Source organism: Plectropomus leopardus, chromosome 10 (assembly GCF_008729295.1).
Source record: "Plectropomus leopardus isolate mb chromosome 10, YSFRI_Pleo_2.0, whole genome shotgun sequence".
NCBI classification, from domain to species: Eukaryota; Metazoa; Chordata; class Actinopteri; order Perciformes; family Serranidae; genus Plectropomus; species Plectropomus leopardus.
The window spans coordinates 24,568,542-24,589,606 of record NC_056472.1 but is presented as its reverse complement, the minus strand read 5'-3'; the positions used below and the strand labels follow the sequence as shown (position 1 = coordinate 24,589,606).

At 39.2% G+C, this 21,065-nt stretch overlaps 2 protein-coding genes across 2 annotated transcripts in view; both read left to right on the top strand.

Moving 5' to 3' along the window:
* Window positions 1-13,591, top strand: part of senp7 (SUMO specific peptidase 7) — a 26,312-nt gene extending 12,721 nt beyond the window's left edge. Inside the window, exons 9-22 of the mRNA XM_042494779.1 lie at window positions 2,221-2,340; window positions 2,447-2,480; window positions 3,677-3,904; window positions 4,746-5,188; window positions 5,508-5,632; window positions 6,330-6,446; window positions 6,554-6,670; window positions 7,926-8,021; window positions 8,112-8,317; window positions 8,459-8,505; window positions 8,620-8,663; window positions 9,892-9,960; window positions 10,676-10,826; window positions 10,995-13,591. Of these exons, the coding sequence (XP_042350713.1) occupies window positions 2,221-2,340; window positions 2,447-2,480; window positions 3,677-3,904; window positions 4,746-5,188; window positions 5,508-5,632; window positions 6,330-6,446; window positions 6,554-6,670; window positions 7,926-8,021; window positions 8,112-8,317; window positions 8,459-8,505; window positions 8,620-8,663; window positions 9,892-9,960; window positions 10,676-10,826; window positions 10,995-11,132 (1,935 nt within the window). The 3' untranslated portion in view covers window positions 11,133-13,591. The remainder of the gene's footprint in view (window positions 1-2,220; window positions 2,341-2,446; window positions 2,481-3,676; window positions 3,905-4,745; window positions 5,189-5,507; window positions 5,633-6,329; window positions 6,447-6,553; window positions 6,671-7,925; window positions 8,022-8,111; window positions 8,318-8,458; window positions 8,506-8,619; window positions 8,664-9,891; window positions 9,961-10,675; window positions 10,827-10,994) is intronic.
* The window catches only part of impg2a (interphotoreceptor matrix proteoglycan 2a), a 34,788-nt gene continuing 25,000 nt past the window's right edge, over window positions 11,278-21,065 (top strand). The window contains exons 1-6 of the mRNA XM_042494777.1: window positions 11,278-11,306; window positions 16,138-16,169; window positions 16,266-16,496; window positions 19,507-19,673; window positions 20,133-20,158; window positions 20,384-20,416. Coding sequence (XP_042350711.1) covers window positions 11,278-11,306; window positions 16,138-16,169; window positions 16,266-16,496; window positions 19,507-19,673; window positions 20,133-20,158; window positions 20,384-20,416 — 518 coding nt within the window. The remainder of the gene's footprint in view (window positions 11,307-16,137; window positions 16,170-16,265; window positions 16,497-19,506; window positions 19,674-20,132; window positions 20,159-20,383; window positions 20,417-21,065) is intronic.

Below are 21,065 nucleotides of genomic sequence, written 5' to 3'. Positions count from 1 at the left end.
CTTTAATACAACATGAACACATTTTATAACAGATCAGTGATGTTCTTGTGTGATAGTCTTGTGTGTATCTCAATGAGAGCAAAGATGGATACAGTAAGAGGAAAAATCAGATTATTCTCTACTAGTTTTAGCCACTATGTTGACTGCTTTGTACTTGACTGCGGAAATTTGTCACAAGCTCTGAAAGATTGAAGGGCAGGTCCATGTGCATCCTTTTCATGAGGAAACACCAACTCAGACGTTTGCAAAAGGTGTTGACATTGGGTCACAGCGCTGATGCTCTATCCTCCCTCAACCCCACATACACACTGTTCACTGACAGTGTGAGCGTGGAGAGTAAGAGCAGCGCTGGCTTTGAAAATTTGAGCTTTATAGATGGAAAATTGTGCTTTTTAAAATTATTACTACACCTTAATTTAAATAGGTGAAGATACATTGAGATTCAATATAATACAATACTGCAGATTTAAACTTATATTTAACACATTTCTTTTTATGACCAAAAGATTTTTATTGTTATGTGTTTACAAAGCAGAAACAAGCAGAAAATAGCATATAAATAAGCATAATTATCAGCAGTAAAGGAAAACCTAAAATGGACAAAACCAAAACAAACATGAGTGAACAGACCACACAAATCAACAAACAAAAAACAAAGGCAAAAAAGGTAGATAATACACAAACTATGTATAAATTAGATGACATTAATACACAATTACACTGTATTGGAAGGCTTAGTTGTCTATTTAAAATTGCAACACTAAACTGCAGGGGCTGCATGTCTACATCACCAGGTCACATATTTAACACATTTTTATATCCATAGCCAGTGTAATGCCTACAGTAGATGGCACTCCCAGTTTGGAGTAGCAGACAGACACACTGGGTCACAGAAGTCAAGCAGTGTACTGCTGTGAACGCCATGTTAGTTCGCTTCTGAAAGACACACTATAACATGAAGAAACTAACAGATTAAGGCAGACCAGCAACTCCCCATGTTTAAGGTAACCAGCAGCATTTTAGCCTCCTAAAATAAAGACCAACTAAAAAATCGTTTAGGTGTACGCTAAATTTAGATTGTTTTAACATTTTATCTTGCCGTCAGAAAGCCTTTTATAATGGGGAGCTGCAGATCTTACATCGCCCTCTTCAAAGCCACCAGCCTCCATTGACAGAAACGGTAATTTTACCCCAGATCACTCAAAAGTTGCTGGTTTACTGTGGCCTCAATCAGTTAGCATGTTTGTGTTATTGTGTGTCTGTCGACGCTGAACTGACGTGATCGTCCACAGTAATGCATTGCTTAGCTTCCATGCTGGTAGTCCAGTCTGCTTCTCCAAACTGGGAGATCGATCAAGAAGAAGGCGCACATTAGGCAGGCTTTGCTTTTAATTTTTATTTTGAATTTTACAGCACAGCAGTGTCATTACATATAAAAAAATACCAGAGGATAAAAACACTTAAAATCATTGCTAAAAACACTTATTTCCAAAGTGGAAACAACAAACACAGCAGTGATATGTAGCAGCGTCATCATGTAGAAACCTACATCAGGTCACTTGGAAAAAAGGTTAGAAGATCTTGGGGAAAATTTCACATTGACACTAAAACTCCAATACTTCGATCAGAATTTTAATTTTTGGACTTGAATACATGAGGAGCATTACTGGGAAGCTACAGACGGTTATGAAAACCTAAAAAAAAGATAATGGAGCCGCCCTTCAACCAAAAAAAAAAAGGTTATAAAGCCAGTATTTTTGCAGGATCGTACCCCACAGAACCCTAAATTGCACCCTCATGATAAACTGTGTATAAAAAGAGGCAGAAAGACCTGCAATCACAGAAACCCAAGCCAACAGGAGCTTCAGCACATGAAAAAGAGTTTCCTGCTGTAACATAATTTTTAATCAGGATTGTTTGGATATTTGTTCCCTCCCATTCCCTCTGACGCTAACAAGATAATCTTCCTCAAGAAATGTTTTGATAACAAAATAACACAAAGTAGCAGCGTGCATTACCGTCAGCCAGCATGATGTTTCTGGTGACACCACTAGATGGCGCCAACGTTTCAGATCTCTTCAGTGGCTTTAAAATCTTGAAATTGGAAAAATAGCATTATTACTGTTGCTGTTTTGGTTTTATCTACATTGCTTATACTGTTCAGTGTGACCTGTTTGCACTGTTGTCTCCACACTGTGTGTTTATGTTTGTGTGTTGCAGGTGCTGCGTGTAGTTGTAGATCCTGGTTCAGTGGAAGCTTCTAACATCCCCAGTATAGATTACTCCTTCTTCATGCTGCACAGTGGAGGATACCAAGGGAAAGCGAGCGGAGACATCATGGTAACTTTAACAGAACATGAATATGTCCATTTTGCAGATCACATTAAGTGTTTGTATCATATTTCAGAACGTGAAGTGTAACACATTTTTTCCTCTCCTTTTACAGATCACAGACCAAGAAATCGTCATCCCGCTGACAGGTGAAGCTGTGATAATTGTTTAACTTTGGTGTCAAGTCCACTGAAGCATAATCGCAGTGTTTGGAGAGAGGTTGTGGCCTGCTTGAGCCCTTTGGTCTGCGTCGCATAAACTCCTTGTTTTGGTCATGCTGTCTGCACACCATCCACTCCCAGCTTAGTGGTCTATTTCAGATGCCAAACTGTGTGTGTGTGTGTGTGTGTGTGTGTGTGTGTGTGTGTGTGTGTGTTCCTGGATTAGACCCTCGAGGCCCCAGTGCTCTTTCACCTTCTGAGCCTGTGAAATCTTCCCTTCAGGGAACTGAGGTGGTTAAACTGGTCCGTGGGTGTGTTAAAAAAATATGGTGCATATTAGTTGTGTAAAACATTTTGGACAAACAGAGCAACAATCTTGTTTGGTTATATTTTCTTGCGGCTATGAGTTTGTTTCTGAAAAACAAATCATGATTAAATCATGACTAAATAACCTTTTCTGATTACTTCACCCTTGAGCCGAGCCTGCAGAGAGTTTCATAAGAATTTACTAAGTGTGTTCAGTCGAACTGTAATCCAGCGTTTTTTTACGTTGTTGTTTTTGAACTCAGTTTTTATTTCGGTTTCAACGGCTCATATTCACAATCTTGCCCACAGGCTTTTTTTTTAATGTTTTCTCTGCCTCTTCCACTTGAACCATACGTCATTTCACATTACTGGAATAAAATTTAGGAAATTAGGTAATAATAATAGTAATAATAATCATAGCAACAACAACAACAACAACAATAATAATAATAATAATAATAATAATAATAAATAATCATAGTAATGAGTAGGAAAAAGCACACACCACTTAAACTTAAAGAACAGAGATATGAATCAGAAGAACAAATGAAAACAACAAGAAAAAATAGACAAATGCACGGTGGATGGGGGTCAGGGGAGGGAGTTTTGTTTCCAACATTGTTGTGAAATCAAAATTAATATTGATGTTTTTATCCTCACTGGCTGCATGACTACGAACGGCAATGTGTTTCAGCGTTAAAAAATATCTCAGAAAATTGTGGATGGATTGCCATTAAGTTTTTTAACAGCCATTCATGATCCTCAGAGGATGAGTCTCTCTGACTTTAAATCAAAATCCAATTTCTAAAATATTTTGGTTATGAACAGATACTTCACTCCGTGCTGCTAAGCTAACCTGACCACAGCTGTCTCCCCAGACGCTGATGAAGAGGAGGAGGTGGTGTTAACCTTGGAGCGTAAAGACCTGAGGAGGTACAGCGTGTGGGAGCAGCAGGACCTGGAGGACCGGGAGTTTTACTTTGACAGCGACGAGGAACCTCAGCCATCCGCCGTCCTTCTGTTGTGTGTGTCAGAAACTGCTGCAGCTGATGTACAGCGAGAGCTTCTAAAGCTGGGCGTCAGACGCAATGGAGCCACGAACACTGGTGAGGCTCAGATTTCAGAGTACACTCCAGCTTTTTATCATTTCTAAATGTTTTTTGGAGACATGTAGCATTTAGATTACAAAATCAAATTGTATTGTTCTGAAAAGCAGCAAGTTTATGAAGATGGAAAACAAAGCTAAGAATTTTATCCAAATCCAGTCAAAGCAGGCAGAAGAAGGGATGCACTAATTGTTAAATTCTGGGCAAATATTGATGCCCAATTTGGCTGATAGAAGAAATCAGTGTTTTTTTTGCTGTTTATTTTGTTTTTGTTGTTATCAGCGATGATTCCGTTTCCCTTATCAAAAAGCCTACAGGATTTTTCGATTGGATTTTTGGCTCATTGCAGAAAATAAGCTCTGTGATAAACAAATGTTTATGATACTTGCATGTTTTTTAAGTAAGAAATTCACAATTGAACTCCACTTTTAGTTTTTTTTGAAGCCTAAATGTAAAACGAACTACACTACGGTCGCGTTGCCAGCACTACGAGGCTATAAAGCCGTGTATGGCACGGCTCGTTGTGATGGTGTATAGTCTCATTTAGCCACTCATTAGCAACCATCTTTTTTAAGATACATAAAAGCTCCAAACTTCGCGGTTGTGGTATTTACTGACATATTGTATGTCGTAGAGCAAAACGTGGAAGTCTCTTGAGCTTTTGTGCTCATTTCAGGCTTCTAACCAAAAACCCATTTAAAAAACCCACTGACTTTGAGACGAGGGAACCGGAGATGCTGAAACGGATTTCTGGGATTTATGACTCATTACTGGAGTTCTCTTTTCTCAGTGTAAATTTGCATGGCACATACGTGTTGTAAAACTTTCTTTATTTTGATAGATATGCCGAGCCCCTTCCTCTTGCTGACTCTGAGGAATCCTGTGGAGGGGATGGAAGGGGCTCTGATGCGCTCCCTCCTGGACATTGACTGTCTCAACAGTCTTTCAAATGAAAAATCCATCCATGGTGCCGACAGACTTAGCTGCTTTGGAGACTTCCTCTCTCCGGTTCTTTCTCTGGATGAGAGCATAGAGATGATCAGAAGGTCTGGACGGGACTCTTACCTGCTGTCTCTGCTGGGCCTGGTGACCACTGACCCACGACTTTTCTCAAACGAGGATGATCTACATTTTGATACAGACAAAGACACAACAGCACACATCCAACTGGAGTTTGAGTCACAGAAAGAGACAGTGCCTGAGCTGGAGGACGAACAAGAAACGGGGACACAAGTTAAACCAGAAAAGGATCAGAAAGAAAAAGAGTCTGAACTTCCATCCGAGGTAAGTTTTCCCAAGGTATTTGGCTCGTGACCACTTAAAATGAAACAGTATCTTCCTCATGTGTGTATGTTTACTGGTTGTGATCAGTTAAATCAGCTATCTTTTCTGCATTTACATTATCTATAGAGTCCTAAAAAGGTTAGCCTGCACTTAATCACAAGAACTAAAGCAACATTAAGAAAAAGTCTGAACAAAATAAACTGCAGGAATGTTTTTTTTTGCGTGTTTCCTCCTGTTAGTCATCTTGCAACCTCTCAGATTTTAATGTAATAGATTACAATGTAAATTTCACTCATATGATATGAATTTTCTCCTGCAGAAAAAGGACGAGCCCGCTCCTGTATACACACTGTGCCATCGGAGAAGCAAAGACTCCTACTTTACGTCCCTGTGCGTACCAGACTCCAGCTGGACTAAATTTAAACATCATGGCCAGGCTCGCAGGCGAGTCACCTACTTTATCATATATTAAGCTGCTAATGCAGCCTCCTCAGCAGGGGGTTGGTAAGTGGCTTTCAAAATAAGATTGTTGCTAGGGATGCACGGATGGTGAAATTATGGGCTGATATTTAAAATAACAATTTAGCCGATTGGCAATACATATGTTTTTATGTTGTTTTTTCCTTTGTTTTTGCTGTTATTGATTTAGCCTTTTGTGCACAAATTGATGAGGTACAACAGAAAAATAACCAGCCACTGCCATCGGTGAATTTCATCTGCTGATGGGCTGGTGACGGTCAACAAGGGGAATATCCGCCAATACGGACGATAAATCTGTGCGTTCCTAATTCTGACAGCCAATGCAGTTCACTCTTAGGAATAAGATATAATAAAAATTAGGGATGCACCTATCTTATTTCACTCTGGATTCTTAACTCATGGTATTTGCCAATGCATAATACTGATGGGATATTATTGCTCTATTTTTCCCAAATTTAAAACTTGCATATCTCTGCATGAAAGTCATTATGATCGTTTTTATGTAACGCGGAGAAGACACTAAAAAAGGACTCAGCATCCAGCTGTAACTGAATGAAAGTGACTAATTAATGAAACATTAAATGTTCTAGTGGCCCTAATGAAACAACTGTCCTTGATCATGTCTGCCTTTTCCGGCTCATTCTCTTTCTTACAACTTTAGGCTGATCCAATTTCCTCCTCCGCCACTGAAAGGAGGAATAACCGTCACCATGGAGGACCTGCAGTGCCTCGACTCGGGGCATTTCCTCAATGATGTTATCATTGATTTTTACCTCAAGTAAGTAACTCATATAAAAAAATCCTTCCAATTCACTTTGGTTCCTCACAAGCTTTGGGAAAACAGATCGACTTTAGATTGATTGTGTTAATGTGTTATTGTATCAGATACCTTCTACACAAAGCCTCTGATGCAGTGACAGAGCGCTCGCACATCTTCAGCAGCTTCTTCTATAAGCAGCTGACGCGGAGGGACAATGCCAGTGAAGGTGTCACCAACGACTCGTAAGTAGTGCTGCCAAAAAAAAAAAAAAATCTTTTCTGTTGAGACTTACCTGAGTTTGACATTGGTCTGCACTGGCATGTGCTTTTCCCAGAAATAGCCACAGCCTCGTGCACAATCTGACAGTGACAAAAAATATTCTTCTAGTGTTTTATGTACTACCAAACCGTGAACAAAGCCAAGGCTTTTTTCACACATGCACTGCGACTCTGAACGTATCTAAACTTTACCCGAATGAGCTGCATGTGAGAACACAAATGTCCCAATCAGATGGACTAGACATTAAACATACTTTACACTGCCAGCTGCCTACTGCAGATATCTAATATTACAAAGTGGAATATCAGGTTGAGCCCATGTGTAAATATATAAGGTTCCCACGGTCATGGGAAACCTTGAAAAGTCATGGAATATCACATTCACATTTCCAGGCCTGAGAAATGAATGGAACTGGTTAAAATCATCAAAAGTTTTGGAAAAGTCATGAAATTTTGCTTTGTCTCTAAGGTAGCTGTTGACAAGGGATTTTAAGCACTTTCTGTCATCCATTATTGGTAAATGAACAATCAATTAATTGATCAATCGTTATTAATTATTTCAAACAAGACCAAAATGCATTTTTTCCTTAAACAACATTGCATAGACTGATCGATTAAATTTCACACTTTCAATTAAATTATTAACAACTGATCAGTTGATCGTGTTATCATCCCTACTGTTGACACAACGTAGCTCTAATATGCATCCATTAGTGCCCCACCGTATATCTTTTCAGCATCAACATTTTGATGTGCAATAAACGCACCAGAAGATGCGCCTGGTTAAGTCAGGGATATTAACTCAAACAACTTATTTGCTGCATATCTGTTCTTAGCTTTTGCCTAGTTTTTAATGTTTTTAATCTACTGTCCCTATACCATGTCTGTTGCACTTTGAGATTTTGCTAAATGTAAAGTGTGTTATAAATAAAATGTGTTATTTTAATTATTATTATTATTATTATTATTATTATTATTATTATTATTATTGATTTAAAAAGACAACTGCCCTGCCTGTGTTAAGTACCGAGGGCTCACAAGCACCGTATACACAGTAAAGTGCTTTTGTGAAATTTTATCATGCACCTTGAAAAACATTTGCTTTGATGTATTTTGAAGTCCACGCCTGGTATAATACCAGACTGACATAAAACATGAATTTCCCAGCAGTATTTTTATGTACATGAAATGCTGTTAAAACTTTTTTGTGTGCACTCAGTTGTCAGAGGCAGAGGCGGCACCAGCGGGTGAAGAATTGGACACGCCATGTGGACATCTTCAGAAAGGACTTCCTGTTTGTGCCCGTCAATCAGGAGTGAGTTAAATGCATGAAGAGTTTCATTGTACTTTTTTTACTTTTTTAGTTTATTACACTATATGTCACATTGACCTGTTGTCTGTTTAGGGCTCATTGGTATTTAGTCGTCATTTGCTTTCCTGGTCTGGAGGAGCCAAAATCGGAGGCCTGGAGTGGTCCAAACTCTGGGAAGAACTCTGATGGGACGGGCGAGTCACAGGACCAAGAGGCTGCTCAGGGGACTAAAAGCCCAAATGACAATGCAGAGACACTACTTACATCAAACCACAGTGACAGCATGGACACAGAGACAGGTTTGTTTGACTAAATGATGCCTTCTTTGATCAAAATGCAGCTGCGATTAATTGCAGTTATCCTTTATTTGTTTTCTATAATTCAAGCACTTCAGTTCTTTACATTGTGACTCCAAAGCTGGTTGGTTTCATGTGTTTTAGAAAAAGCTACAGAAGAATCCACCAAAGATCCACCATCTGGTCCAGTGGTAAGAAAAACCTCTGCTCTGCACTCATAAGGAATAATATTTTTTCATTTATTTTTTAAACCAATCATGCTTTTATTTGTTCTTCCAAGTCTGTTTTTTTTCCATTGTTTGTAGAACTGCACAGAGACGACCTGCCAGAGGAAAACTGTTAGCAAGAGGTGAGAGTGCTGGGACATGAAGTTACACAGTGACTGCCTGATTTATGAGAATGAGAACTGGTTCAGTTTTTTTTTTTCCATTTAGTTGGTTTATTTATTTATCCTTTCGGAAACTCACTTGGTGTCCGTGGCAACAAATGTGTCAGACAAATGCAACAACAGCAAAACGATATTACAATAAAAGACAGATGTTTAACAATAAAGTACTTCCACAACAACATCACAAACAATTAAGAATTGAGTGCAACAACATGCAAGTAGCACACACCTTATATCATCCAGATTTCATTAACAGAGCTTTACTGCAAAGTATGAAGGATGTCTGGACATTTGTTCTTTGCAAAGTTGGTACCCTGTACTCTAGCGGGTTGTGATACATCAACATCACCAAGGATGTCTGAAGTGATGCCAAGAGATTGGATTTTATTTCTGTGCAAGGTTTGTATGATGAAAGAGAAACCTTTATTTAAGTTTGGCCATAAAGCTAAAGAAAATTATTGTGGTAGATTTTTCAGATGTGTTTAGAGAGTCTGGACTGTGTTTTCCAGGTTCGTCTTTTTTACATGCTAGGCTTGCTGCAGTGGTTGGTGTTACAGCAGTTACACGGTGTTCAGGCATACACTGATTACATTACTCGCCCTCTGCCCTCACCATTATTTTTCTTTTTAAATCAGTACGGTCAGTGGATGCTACAATTAATAACTGCAGCGCTAGCAGGTCAGAAGACAGAGTATCAGGAGTCAAATTTTACTTACAAGGAGACGAGTCAACAGAAGGATTTGGTGTTAAATGAAAAAAGCAAAAGCCTAAATTGCAATAGATTTAAACCTCATTGAAATAGAGAAACAGAAAACATTAATGACGAAAAGGAGTTGGTTATATCACTATAAAGTCGGAGTCGTGCAGCCTGTCACCTGCAGCTCTTCATCTAACAGCTCACTGGGGCTTCTTCTCCTTTCATTACTCAGTGATTCAAACTGAACCGCTGTCAACAAATGCAGAATAATGCCGCTGTCTTTATACGTAGATGCATCTTGGATGAATCATATTAATGGTGCTTATCTCACATTCTTGTGACTACTCCATAATAAAAGTCAACTCACACCGTGACACCCTTATGCATACTACAACAGGTACTTTGTGCACTCACACTACCCTTTAAATATGAAAAAAAAAACGTCATGTAGATTTAAACATTGACTGACAGATGTTTATCTCCTCTCTGCAGGCCGTGTATTCTCATCATGGATTCCCTCAAACGTTCACTTCATGAGCGAGTCTTCAAACTCTTACGGGAGTAAGTATGATACTTTTAATCCATCTGGCTGTGTGTGATTACGATGCACACATGTTAAGCCTCCTGCAGACTGAGATTTTTCTTTTAAGGTTAGTGCAAGCTACACTGTGGGACATAGCTCTTAATAAAGTTGGGTAAAACATCAAGTTTGATGAATGTAGACACCCACTGAATCGCAGACTACGACGTACTTCGGTTAACGTCAATACGTACAAACAAAACTTTGTCAGTGTGTGCCATCCATCTTCGCCGCTGCAGGGATAAGAAAAATGTAAACAAACCAGAATCGAGCCCTCGCTATAGTGGCATTTATGTGTGTTGGAAAAAGTCTGAAGAAGAGGATGTGGATGCAGTTGTGGCTGGGGAAAAGAGGCCAACTTGGCACGCCAATTTTTCAACTAGTAATACCATCTACTAGCATTTTAGCAGTGTGGCGCTGATCAGTGCGTCATTTCGTGATGCACTTCCATTGGTTGGTTAGTGTGTGTAGGTTTTAACAGGGAGATGCTCATCCCAAATTTCTGACACTGTCAGAATTTGATCCCAGACTACGGCCATCCTTGAACCTCTCTCACTGTACGATGTAGGTCCTCCGTTTTCGAGCCTCGACCAAAGATATTGCCACTCTTCTGCCACAGCAGTTATCTTTTGTCTGTGAAAGCCCAAAATCGCACAGTGTATACTGAGCTTTAGATAATGCGTATTTGTCTTTCAGGTACCTGCAGTCAGAGTGGGAAGTCCGTCGTGGTTCATCGAGGGACTTCAGTCCCGACCAGATGCAAAGCTCACACTGTCAAGTTCCCCTTCAGGACAACAGCAGCGACTGCGGCCTCTACCTGCTGCAATACGTCGAGAGTTTTTTGGAGGTAAAGAGGTTGTCAGCATCTTTTTTTTTTTTTGGAGCTCTACACAGTCTGACAAGTTTTATTGTTATAACGGAGCGTTATTTTTTCATGTGTAGGTAAGAAAAATAGTAGAAAATAAAAGAGTTCTGTGGCACCGTAATACGACAGTAACTGTGCTTCTGCTCTCAGGACCCTGTTGTGCACTTTGACCTCCCTCTCCACCTACAACGATGGTTTCCCCGGCAGCAGGTGCGAAGGAAACGAGATGAAATCAGAGATCTGGTACTCCACCTTTACCGGCGTCAGAACCTGGATGGTAACAGATAAAGTAGCTCTGCGTTTCAGTGCGTCACATTCCTGTAGCCATTAATAATCACTGCTCATACTGAGCGACGGACATTTCAGTGTGAACTGAAAATATTTCCTTTGCATTTAGATGCTGTTATTGTTTTATGCATTGACTCGAGCAAACATGTTAACCTCCGACTATCTGTTGGTCCTGTGAGTGAACACGAAGGCATCAGTTAATTTAAATAAACAGGTAGCTGTCCATCCAACCAGAATGAGTTTTACTGTGGATTATATCTAGACATGAAAATGTTTGTACACCCCATGACTTTTTTTTTCATGGATTTTATGCTGCAAGATATTTCATTAAAGTAATTGATTTTGTATTTATTTTGTATATAGATATATATATTCATAGGAAATTGATTAAAATTTTAACAACGTTACACCTAGTTTCTGCAGCAAGTTTTAAATGTTTTAGTTAGTTGGGTTTATTTGCTTTACTGATAATTATTAGACATCATGTGTGATGTAATATTTCCGTCTCACTCCTGGTTTTTCTAAAGACCGATTCATGATCGGCTTCTAAACACTGTTTTTCTGTTAGAAAACACAACATTTCTTTTAGTCAACTCTCATCAAAAGTGTCGAGCGCCTCTATAAATCCACCTTCAGCTGTTCTGATTCTGTGTTCTTGGTATCAGTACATTACTGGATGAACACAGGGAGGGTATGAAGTACATTTCCTGCGTTTTCCTTTTTGAATCTCATTGTAGAATGACGTGGAAATTGGAAAAGTAACATGAAGCAGCAATTCCAACTTTTTCTTATTTTAGATACGTGTAAAAAAAAAAAAAAACTAATGTGCCTCACTCAGATATCCTTGTTGCCTCCCAGTGCCAGATAGGAAACATGACAGTGTCTGCAAATGACAGTAAACTAGAATCATTTACTCAACTCTCTTTGCAACGAAGCTGATTGTTTATATTTTACCATTTATCTGTGACTCTCTGCAGTCCCCAGTGGACTCTAAAACTATACCGGGACACAGTAACTCCGTTTACATGCTCACTAATAATCCACCGTTATTCTGAATATGACGATATTCTGGATTTGATGTAGGTAATGTAAACAGCATATTCCAGAATTAGGCCTTTTTCTGAATGTAACATTTTCTGATAAAGACGTGGGATATTACAGCTAATATTGGGGTTTGAGGAGCATTGTTTATGTATACAGCAAATTTTGTCTTAGTATGGGTTTTACTGCAGCTTGGGACGCACAGCCTCTTGCCTGTTTACAGTCAGCTCTGTGTGTTGCACGCTGCACAAACCAACTCACCAACAGATTGCAAGGCTGTAGGGTAGAGATACGTGCCCAAAAGAAAATCCTGCATTTCTCATTGGGAGAAGAAACAAACCTACTTTTAAACATTATATTATGAAAGACTTGGATATTAACTGTTCTTTTACATGCGGAAAAATCCCAACACTGACCTTTTAAAGAGGATGGTTGAAGGAATGAAAGAGGGACACTGAGTTTGTGTGATTAAACAAGTCCACCACTGATGGAAAACTTTGCAAAAATCCTGCAAATGAGTAAAATGTCACGAGCTGCTCCAGCAGTTCCTCTTCTCTATATTTAGACATGTTAAACGACACGTCAGGGCACCTTAATCTGAGTATGCACAGCTGCATGTAATCCGGAGTAGTATTGTAATATTAATTTTCATTAGCCATGTAAACGGCTTAGTAGAAATATTGTCTTTTTGCAGAATTGGGGCAAAAACCAGGAATATTTGTGCATATCAACATAGCCACTGGTGTTAACTTTGCCTTCAAAAATTGGCTGAATAAGGCTAAAGTGGGATGTAAGACTATCAATACAGACTTCTGTATATTGTCAGCTTGTATAATGCATATTCTAAATTATTGTTCTCATTGTTTTTGAAATTTTTTGTCTCTTTTGCATAAACCTTTATCCAGATTGACTCCGTAAACGAATAGCTTCGGTATTTAGATGAAAAAGAAATAATTTGATACGAAATGTGGGAGAAATAGTTTCCCATCATGCAGCCCGAATCACAGAACATTGTTTGCTGTGTTCACTCAGTTATTTTAGTTGCATCAAAAACAAGGATAACTTACATACAACATATAAGAAACTCAAGTTCTTAATTCATTATTTCGATAAGAATACAACTTGCAAAAAGGTCAGGGGTGCACATACATTAGCATGTCTATCAGTATGCTCTCAAATATAAAACCTTCCTCACTGAGACCTCAGAGACGCTGCGGCCGTCACTACTGTTGCCTGAATTCTTCTCAGCAGAGATCAGTGTTGATAGTCTTGTAGTTTTTTCCCTGTTTGTTCAGATGTTTATACCTCGTTAACACTTTATGATGTTATGTTTTTTAGACATTGTGTTGGATGAATGTACAGCAGCTGATTCCAAAATATCTTTGGTTTCAATGGTATATTAAAACTTGTAGACCAAATTACGTTTCTTATTCTCTTGGGTTTTTTAAAAAATTTGGAACCACGAACCTAAATAGTTGCATTAAACAAGCCCAGTGTGTTTTTTTATAATGTATAGTGGACAGTATTTGAGTGGGGTCTTGACTCTTGATCTCTGGTCGCACTCGGTAACAAGATGAGGATTAGAGGTCGGTAACTAAAACAGAGACTGAATGTTTGTGTCGTAAATCAGCTGATTTATTCCTTTTTATGTACCAGACTTTTTTCTTTGGCCTCATTTCTGCAGTCCCTTTTTCTATTACTGTTAATAATTCTCTTTTTGCCCAGACGAGCCAAATTCTTCAGCTCTTCTCGGGCCAAAAGGCTTCATTTTGAAACGCTTGTACGTTACAATGCCAATATAATCTGTTCAGAGGGTTACACAGTCGGCTTAGGTGTATTTACTGTCTCAGCCTGTCAGATCCCTTCGCAGTCTGACTCTCAGTAATCCCCCTCCCATTCTGTACTACAGTGCTGCAGCCATGCAGCGTATACAACATCAATCTCAGTCACCAATTTGTCAGGTACACTAAGCTTTAAGTAATGCATCAGTCCGGCATTAAATCCTAGACAGCATTAGTGTGAGCGAGGTGAACCTAATAAATTGGCAACTGAGTTTGTATTACCAAACATTTATGGAAAGCAAGCCCTGTTCACTGTCAGCACACAGGATTATTTACTGTATACTCACCATTCGAAATGGTAGTATTAGAAAGAGAATCACTGAAATCTGTCATCGAGCAATGCACACACGCAGCAATTGAATAATAAGAGTTGGAACCACTGCCCTCGAGGCCGACTTGGCTCGACTGCGAGATGTCCAAGATCTCATAGTACAGGATCAATCTGTGAGTTAAACATTGTTCAGCTGTGACCAGGTATATTTTTAATGATACCAATGTCATTATGGATTCCTGATTAATTTTCTGCACAGAAAAAAGTTCAGGTTTTTAGTGTCACCCCAACAGTTATATTACCTTTGTTTGAACACAATGTAGAAACCGTAAAAAACAGGACATGCATGCGACTCAAAACACTGCTAAACACTAGTATTTTTGTTGTTGTTTTAATATATTCCAAAAAGAGTGACTTGCATGCAAAAAACATTAAGTAGACAGCATTTCCGTTGTCAGACATTCATCGGGTTGAACAATATTCAAAACTGGAAGGAAAATCATATTCAACTTGATCAAGGTCTGACATTTTTTGCAGATAATAGGACAGTGTGCGGGAATTCTCTTTTTCTCGTCTACGGACAATTTCCTCCTACATGTTTTTGCAGGTGTGCCTGAGCCTTTAATATATTAAATTCAAAATTTCTGATTAAAATTAAAAACAAAATTAATAATTAATTACAATTTAAATGATAAATCAAAAATATTAGCATTGTAACTGTGAGCCTGTTATTGTCATCTTACCTAGCCTTAAGGTTGTTAGCCCTCATTACTTGCTCCTTTCTTCTTTTTTGTTTTGGCATACGTAATGCAGCGACTTAAAGATAAGAAGAGGCAGATTTTCCTTTTAAAAACAGGATAAATCCCACTGGAGGAAGAGTTTGGGGTCAAAGGTGAACTCCAGACTAAGCCCACGACTCTCGCTGCTGTCAATATATACATACTGAGAGGATTTCAGCTGCTGCTCCTTAGCTCAGCACCTCAGCCGCGAGACCAACCTGACACATAATCACTGTGTTTTTGTGTGGGAGTGGATGTGTGGAGGTCTGTGTCTGATCTGAGGGAATGCAACTCTTTATCAACAGTTTCTCCTGTCAAATTAACTTGTACCTTTTGGATTAATATTTTAATTTTATCCTCCAGAGCAGCAGACACATGACCACCATTATGGTCTCCACAGGCTTCATGTGTTTAATGCCATTTGTCTAATTGGGTGTCAGGGTGCTTTAACAGTTGGGAACTGTCCTTCAACTGGGAGACCAGGATTAAGTCTCCTTTACTGGACATTTGCTCTGCTGTGTTCTTACAGAAAACAGAATCCAAACAGATCCCCTTTCAAGAATCCAAATTATTATTAAACTATCATAATATCTGTACACATTGATGCATCTTTCTGCTGATTCTGCGGCCTCTGTTACGTCTTCTCTGTCCACGTTTCTTCCACACTAAGCGCCCTCCCTTCCCAGTGTTGCTCCAGTAACTTCTTGGCGAGCTCTTCTAAAAGGCTTAGAGTAAACAGGATTAGAGAGCATTAAAAAATCCCCCTCTCTCCAAGAGCCATCTGCCTATCTACCTGAGCCAGGAGCTGTCCTCTCAGCACCGTGGGACACACCTCTGCTCAGCTGCAGAGGAAAACCGGCATGTCATAGTGTCACCAAATGATTTCTGTCCTGGCTTTGGTAACGTTTTTTTTGCGTCTGGAGACTTTCTGAACTATGCAAACTTGTAAGAAGCTGTTGAGAGGAAGTATACATCTACTCGATCCTTTTCCAAGTCCTCGGATTTAAACACAATCACGGATTTAACATGAGCATCGTATCTTGGAGATGTGTTTTCTACTCTGTTGTGTTTAGTTTTGTGATCATATTTTTGGACGTAGGGACAGGTATGTATCATAGTTCGCTTTTAAACTTATTGCTCACTATTTACTGAAATACGAGTTACATTTTGAAGCTGTTTATTTGTTGTTGTGTTACCACAGATGCAACACTGGAGGGTTCCTCCATGGGTTACCTGAGTCTGCCTTATAGTGACGAGCCTGTGGTGTTTCCACGGATCGTTCATGTATCTGATGTCAAAGTAGCTGATGAAAGCCGTGCAGTTATCTCACGACGGAAACGAAACATCCTTTTCCCAAGTGGAGTCAAACTCTGTGCACAGGAGACAATCGAGCAAGTCGTTGCAAACCACCTCAGCTACTTTCATCTCAGAGGTAAGACTGAACACAAACGAGATGAACGCGCACTGTGGACGGATATTGACATTCTTGTTGGGTTCGATAAAGGTTTAGGAAACACAACTAGGAATTGATCTCAGCAACAACAAGAACAAATTGATCTTTTGTAGATTTCTCCCCGCCCTCTCATCCCCCAAGGACTTAAATGTCCAGTAGGTAGGAGTGTTAACCTTTGCAACACTTGCAGCAGTGATCCATCTGGGTCAAACAGCAGAAACAGTTGACATCTGTGTGGATACCAGTGGCAATTAGACCTTATGAGATTTACATTCAAACAGCCTGTGGTCTACTTACAGAGTCAGCTCACCTAAATTAGTAATGGAAAAACGTTTTGTCACTTACCTCTACACATGCAGATAGTTTTATATGTATGTGGCGAGGTTTTAAACGAGCACTCACTGCAGCAGAACAAGAGATAGAGAGCCCTATTTAAACAATCTACAGCACATCGTCTAAAGTGCAAGCCGTAAGTCCATTTAGGGTCCACTCCACTTCTGCTAGGTAGACGGTGCATACCCAGCTAACAGGGAACGCTCCCACAACATTGGCTAATGTTACCTACAAGTTGCAGTAATGTTTTAAAGAAAACATTGTGTTAGTTGCGGCTAATATAGTGTTGAGGTGCTAGCTTCACTCAGAGATCAGGAATGGGCTACAGAAGTCTGGTGAGCGCGCTTCTTTCTAACTCACCCATAAATTTAATGTTCAAACCTGCAGTTTTCAGACCCACCCGACTCTGCCCCGAGTGAGATCACTTGAGTCTGTTTATCAGATTGTTCGCAGCTCTGTCTGGAGTCAAAAAAGACTTTGCATAACTTTTTGTTGTGCAAAGTCTTTGTGCAAAACGCAGTGGTACTCCTCAAGACTCAAGACCTGTAAACAGACTTTGATGTGTAAAAGCGGTAAAGGTTCCCTTTAAACCACTATCAGCAAATATAATATAAAAATATATATATTTTTCTAGTTAAATAAAGGTTAATAGAAAAAAAACTGTCTGCATGGCTCCATAGCAGTGAAAGAATGTAATCTAGTACATTTACTCAAGTACTGTACTCAAGTACAACTTTGAGCTTCTTGATCTTTAATATTTTTATAATGTGGGAATATTTACTCACTCAAATGCATCAGTACATGTATGATTAAGAGTGTTAACATGCAATTGTTAATTAATTTTATTTTTGGTTAGGCACAGAAGTGACTTGGAAACAGTGAAGTCAGGAGTGAAGCTGCACTTGAATGTTGCATTTGAGGAATGTGTTGGAAAGTATTCAGGGACAGTTCAGACGATCCATATGAACGAAATAACGGTGTATCAAACAAGGGACAGTTTAAGGAGGCGTGACGAAAGGATTGTACATTCTGTTTTAGCCCACAACAGAAGGAGTATCAGAAAAGCATAAACATGAATGTATTGTTGAGACAGTTCAGTGTGCTCCAGGGACCAGCTCGGTCCACGTGTCCTCTTAGATAATCTACAGTAAACCAGTTTCACATTGTGCTCTGGAGACTGTTCTTCTGTTTGAAATACAAACACTGTGGGTGGAAATCTAAGAACTTGCCTGAGTAAGAATTTTTATCCTACATAAACACACCATTTGATACTTGTACTTCACTACATTTCATAAAGAACATTTCATTTTTTACATTAAAAGATTAAACTGAGGGAGAAGAATCAAATTCAACATAAATTCAAAGGGCATTCTGAACCTCTGCTAAGGCCAAATGCCCAATTTCACGATGCCAGTGGATGTGAAAAATAATTTGTAAAGCGCCCTGTGAGCGGGCTGTTGGGCACAAGCCCAGAGGCCCAAAGTCTCAGGGGTCCCCCTGGACTTTACCTGCAATATGCCACTCAAATGAACACATACCGACCTGGAAGAGACTCAAAAGAGATGCAGATAAACTGCTAAGAGGCGTAAAATAACTGCAAAACAGGCAAAACAACCACAAAGAGAAACAAAACGACTACAAGGAGACACAGCACAGCCTCACGGAAACAGAATATCTACAAACGAGACAAAACAGTTAAAAAAAGACACAAAAAAAATTCAAAGAAACACAAAGCACAAAAAGCTGAATAACTACAAAGAAACGCAAAGCAACCATAAAGTTTGTGTCCGTGACTATGTAGGAGAAGTGGTGGGGTCCTTTGCATATCTGTGCCTGGGGGCCCATTGGCCCATAACCTAAGCTCGGCCCACACTTCACTCTTTCAACAAATTTGATGAAGATTGTTTCGGTAGTTTTTCTGTAACCTGACTGACAAATATTCAAACCAACAACAGAAAAACACACCAAACTGAACACACAAATATGTTTACATTTTGATATTGCTACTTTTACACGTGTAAAGGATCTAAATGTTTCCTCCGTCGCTGCTAGATTCCTCTCAGGGAGAGTGAGAAAACATTTTTTAACACGTGTTGCTTCACACGTGGGCAGCAGTTGTGAAGCAACATATTCAACAGAGAAGAAACATTTTTGATCTGTTTTTGCCAGAGAAACAATGTACAGTATGTGCGTGAGAGTCGGCTGAGATCAAGGTGTGAGTCCTGAGCAGCTAAATGTAGACGGGTTTGTTGGTGCCAAGAGACAGTCTGTGAATGTCTGTGAAAAGTTGAGGTTTGTTACATAAGATGGATTTGGAGCTGGAGGTGACCACGGGTTTCACAGTCGACGCTGATTAGGGAAGAAGATTGGAGCATATGTTTGTGCACAGACTTTGGGTCCGTGCCCAGTAGGCTGACTCATGAAGGAGCGTTACATCATGAAGTTAACATGGAGCATACATAGATTTGGGCCTCAGAACTTATATATTTCAATTGATTAAAGATTTCTGTTTCCTAATATCTGAGTTGTTTTAGTTGCCTGGAAGACACCTCGAACTCGAAGTATCACCCCATCCAAAAAAATTTGGAAAACATTGGAAGCAACTTCTGCAAGCTTGTGTTTTTAAGTGTCAGCTGTCACCCTCTGCTCTGTCCAGTGTGCCAGGAGACCATATGGGAGGCTTTCAAGATCTTCTGGGACCGCCTGCCAGAGCAAGAAGAGTACCAAAGCTGGATGAGCCAGTGCCAGGAGGGCACCGTCACGGCACAAGATATTGGCAGCTACTTCAGCCAATCGGAGGAGCATCAGGCTCTGGTTAAAAATGTTAGTGTCTGACTAATTCTTTAACCCTTTAACACCTGGATTGTTATCACTTTTGTTGTGCTGCATTCAGATGCCTTTTTTTTTTTTTTTTTTACAAGGATTTAACCCTCTAAAACCAGAGAAAACTGGTTTGATTTGTTTCAAAAACACAGAAAGAAACATAAGCAACAAGGGAGGAGGGGGAGTTATTAGATAAAATCAAAAATGAGGGAAAAGGGGAGTGTCCAGAAAACTATATTTATTATGTATTTAGATTTTTTAGACATTTTTGAGGTAATGTTCTTCTCTTTTTCTTTTTGTTGTTTGTAAATTTTTAAAAATGTAATTTTTAGATTTTTTCTTTTTAACTTTTTACATTTTTTGTGCCATTTTTTGGGTACTGTCATGTTACTCTATTACTACTATTGTTTTTAAGCAGTGCAGAACATAATATACTACTCTTTCTTTTTCTGTTTTTAGAGAATGTCAATGCCTGGTTTGAAAAGGTAAAGAAAACTTTTTTTCCATCACTGCTAATCCACCTTTACAATCATATATTTATTAATTTCATAATTTATGGCTCATTTCTGGCTCTACTCTACTCTACCACATACCAGGTACTTTTTCTTAATGGAAAACCAAAAAAGGCGAGCAGAGTAGAGCCGGTACCATGTAGAGGAAACGCGCCATAAGTCTGTGTTCTGTAAATGTGTCTGCTCTTCTTTCTGCAGTGAGCCCACCAGGTCCTGGCAGCACATGTGCAGGTAAAATTGCACTTTTCAGCCTTTCTTGTTCATGTTCCCACTCATCAGTTACAACATATGGCTTCAGATGTCTCATGTTCATTTGTTTGGGTTTGATTTGTTTCTTGTTTTGTTTGTGCTTCTTAGACTTTGATGCTAATAGCCAAACCCCACTGCACATGTGCTTTCATTTCTCTGAGTTGACTAATAACACTGGCATTGCTTTGTCTTTTTGTTATTTTCAACAAAATGAAAGAACAAAAACAAACAAATCCCATGAAAAAAACTACACTGAGTTCATTCTGCATGTTTTGTCTGTGTAGCCTCAGTCTAATACAACTGATGCTTTCATGGAGCTATGGGCTTACATTCAGGTTACATATTCCTTCATTAATGTGATAATATGTCACCCACTGCAACAGTATGGATCTTAAAGCAACAGCTGGATTTGAGAAAACGCGTTTTCGTGCTGAGAGTTGGATGAGAAGATACATATCACATTCATGTTGGTTGTTAAAAAAAAGAAAAAGTAGTTTTATGCACATCACGTAGGTGCAAGGCTACCGAAAAACAGCGTACAGAGTTTTTTTAACTGTTTTAAAAATATTGTTTTTATTGTCTAATTCTCAGGTAATTTTTCTGTTCTGTTCTCTTTAGCTTTTTTGTTGTC